Source organism: Bombus bifarius, unplaced genomic scaffold, assembly GCF_011952205.1.
Source record: "Bombus bifarius isolate JDL3187 unplaced genomic scaffold, Bbif_JDL3187 scf7180000010269, whole genome shotgun sequence".
In the NCBI taxonomy this organism is placed as follows: Eukaryota; Metazoa; Arthropoda; class Insecta; order Hymenoptera; family Apidae; genus Bombus; species Bombus bifarius.
Genome location: NW_022885585.1, coordinates 1 through 4019, shown reverse-complemented (window position 1 = coordinate 4019; position 4019 = coordinate 1). Strand labels below are relative to the sequence as shown.

At 40.7% G+C, this 4019-nt stretch overlaps 1 protein-coding gene across 1 annotated transcript; it reads left to right on the top strand.

Moving 5' to 3' along the window:
- Nucleotides 1-859: 859 nt before the first annotated feature.
- Nucleotides 860-1253, top strand: LOC117216267 (the record flags this gene model as incomplete). Its single annotated transcript, XM_033462848.1, has 1 exon — nucleotides 860-1253. A coding segment is annotated over exon 1 (394 nt), but the record flags the coding sequence as incomplete, so codon positions are not given.
- Nucleotides 1254-4019: the final 2766 nt, after the last annotated feature.

Genomic DNA, 4019 nt, shown 5'->3' with positions numbered 1-4019 from the left:
CACGCTCCTAACCCTAATCATAATGTGAACCCGACATATATATGATCATACGGCCGATAATGACCCATGACCACCCTTTCTCGATAAATGGAAGCTCTTACCTCTACTTTATCTTTATTGTAAGAAAAAATAATTAACAATCGACTCTAATGATTCTTAAAACACGTAAATTTTCTGACTTCAGTATGGTTTTTTCAGTACGGTTCGTCAGTATGGTTTTAGAAAAACCAGATGTACGACAAATCACCTATCAAACATAGAAATATTTGTTTGTGATGTCTTTATTACTAAACAACACTTAATAGAAATAGGATTTGATATTGAAAAAGGTTTCGATATGGTGTGGAAGGATAGAATCATGAAAATTCGAACAGTTAGTTAAGTCGATTGAAAAATGTTAAATTTCATCAATCTTGTTTGCAATCAATCAATCTATGTCACAATAAATGTAGCATTACCCCAAAAATTTGGAATACAATATGAAATCTCACAACATACTCTTTTAAGTACTCTTTCTTATTGCTCCAACAAATCCTCTTCTATCATTCCATGTCCTGTTAAATTCTGCATTTATGCCGATTATATACCACAATTTTATGCAGTGGCAGAAACATAACCACAACTCAATTCATTCTTCAAGATTTGCTCAACAAAATACAGAAATAGTCAAATAATTTCGAATTTCCTGGTAATAAGACAGAATACATTATATTCTATATATTTATTCATCATTCTATATCTAGATAATATTATTTTCTCTAGATTATTTAACAATGCCTTGTGCGGCCTGCTACCGAACATCGGCGGGGCGGGAGACGCGGTGCGCCGACTTTACGAGGGCGTCATTCTGTCCCGAGTGATGGCGAGCCGCCGCAGCATCCTGCTCCTGAGGAGGCTACACAGGGTAACCGCCATCAGAATCATTAGGGGATACCGGACGGTGTCTCACGCGTCGGCGACCGCCCTAGCCGCGTCCCCCCAGTGGGAGCTCCGGGCGCTAGCGCTCAAAAAGAGATACACCCACCGGAGAGTATGGCATCCGGAAGAAGATCCGACCGAGCAGGCAGCTCCGAACGACATAGGAACCGCTGAGGAGGACACGTGGGACCGGTGGCGATCCCAGCTGATCAACGAGGGAGGTGAACATCGGGGCGCGGAGGCGGTCCTCCCAAACTGGGAGGCATGGAGAAGCCGCCACGGCCTCCCGCTCACATTCAGAATGACCCAGATACTCACCGGACACGGCGTGTTCGGTGAGTTCCTGAAGAGAATTGGACGGGAGACGACAGACATCTGCCACCACTGCGGAGAGGACAGCGACACGGCGCAGCACACCCTGGAGCTCTGTCCGTCGTGGGAGCTGCCCCGACACTCCCTGCGGCATGTCACAGGAGGAACATTGACCCCCCCCCCCCCAGCGATTATAGAGGCGATGCTGAGAGGGCCACAGGAATACGAGGCCGTCCGCCACTTCTGCGAGCGAGTTATGCTCGCGAAGGAGCGAGCGGAAAGGGAGAGGAAGAAAAACTCTCACCCCTGCAGGATAAGACGGATGACAGTCAGGGTGACAAACAGACAGAGAAGGATGGCAGTCAGGCGACCTAGAGCCGCCCCACCGCCGTCCCAACGGACCACGCCTGAAGGAGCGCAGCGCTAGGGGCAAGGACCCTCCTAACGCCAACTCAATAGACGGGAGATACTAGGACTGGCTCGAACAAGAGGACGCGAGAAGAGGGTGCAACAGAAGTTAATTCATTGAGGTACCTGGAGCACCCCCGTCGCACGCGTAGGGTAGTCATCGTGGAGTTTTAGTCGGTAGGAGTCCGACACTACTCTGCTGCTACGTGCCTACTGCAGCAGCGGAGTGTCCATGAGGATTTCTCCACCAAAAAAAAAAAAAAAAAAAAGGTATTATGGATAACGATAAAGAAGATTTAGTTATAAAAAACATCATGAGACCACCATTACAAAATTTGCTGATTACTGATTTCTATGCCTATTTTCTACCTATTTATAGGCTCGCGATAGAAAAATTGTTGCGTAAAAAGAAAAAAGAAGGACATGAAAAGTTTACTTCACTTGAACTTTTGAATTTGCGAATTCATTGATTCAAAAGTTATCATCAATATAAGAATCGATTTAGTAAGTATCGTTTTGAATATCCGGTCGGAAAACTATATGCCCAATCAATACTATAGCGATAACACCTACCGTGTCAACAAAGACTAACCTAACCCCTATCTCTAATACACAAGGCACAGTAAACCACACTGTAGGTTAAAAACAACAAATTTTAAAAAAGGTCTTTTTCTTCTAGGGTTTCATAAAAGATCGAGTCAAAAAAGAAAATTCTAAAAATGAGTCTGTAGTGCACATAAAAATAAGTAAAGGGAAGAAAATTTATCCAGTGAAATTCAATAATAAGAATCCATCATTTGGCAAGATAACTTGGTAAGAAAAGAGATTGAACGTCTTTTAATTTATTTCAATTGCCAAGAGATTGAATTTATAGATTAAAAAAATTTGCTTAAGACTGGTTAACGGGTGATTGGTCGATATGAAATCACAGGCACGTAGAAACATTTTAGGTTATAATGTATATAATACACAGAGAAAGATACAGAACTCGACTGATAATTACACTTAATAAATTAGATATGGTACATAATAGATGTACATAATAGAGTAAGATCATTTACCTACACACATTTTCCACCTAAATTACTAATCTGCTGCATATAACAATATTCACATACATACACATGAAATAAGAGATTAAGAAATCGAAAAAAACTACAGAAAAATTGTTTAAACCTATACTCGAAGGATTAGTTAACGTATTGTTGAGAAACGGTAAGTTGGTATGATCGCTAGTTCCTACAAGCTAAGTTGGTACGACTTGTAATGACGCTCTTTTGTGTTAGGAATCGACCACGTGTTAATTATCTAAGTGTATCCGGTGTGTTCAGACGTTTTGTACGAGCTGGTGAGATATAGAAGGTGAATCTCAATCTGTGTGAATCTATTAATTATCAACCCCAAACTTATATTTAATAACAACAACACGAGATAATTGATAATCGAAAAAAATAAGTTCATCGCGCGAAATCGCACTTCAGCGCCACGGGGAACACCAGTGACCTCTGTGAGATAAATTCATTAAAAATATGATTATGCACCGTAAATTATCTCTTGTAGGTAATATTTCAACATATATATCCATATTAAAAAACTCATAGTGCCACGGGCAATCTCTGTAAAACTAGCGTGGCATTCAACGTGTTAAAGTAATACACTTCAGAATCCTGGAAAATTCCACCTCCAGATCTTTCGTCGTCCATTCTTTGTACGTATCAACAAATTTTTTTCGTAATTTAATATTTTTATCTGACAGACCTGTGTTTCGACCATTCGCGAGGAGACGCGATCGCGAGGAAGCACGTCAACGGGAGTCGTAAATTCCCGTTACGATTGGATAATCGACGCCACGAAATGATCGATCCCCTGATTTCGTTTGCGATAATAGGGGTGGTTAAATTGATTTTACACTGAATTAACGAAGACAATTAATGTTTATTCCAACAACTTCTTAACTAGAAATGTACAATTAATTCGATTGATAGCTAGAGTAACAAGGTATTCTACGCGACGCACGCTTAGATGTTGAATGTTCAAAAAATGTATAAAAACTGACTTTCTGTAACGATGATGCAGCGGAGGATACTTGCGATGGGTGGGTCTAATGATGCGAGAAAAGCTGATTTGAATGAAACATCGTACATGAGAAAGACGAACTTCTCCTATTTTTCCGTAATAAACAATAACCTTTAGACAGTGACTTAGTGCAGATGTTTGGTTCGGTCTGAAAGACCTTAAAAATTCCTCTAAGATTTATGATCGGCTCTTAAGACTACTGAAGGTTTTTTCTTTTTTTTTTTATTTATTTGTTGAAATTACAATCAATTCTTGCGTTGAGAATTTTCAGTAATTTTTCTGGCGTGGCGCAGTGACATGGCTGT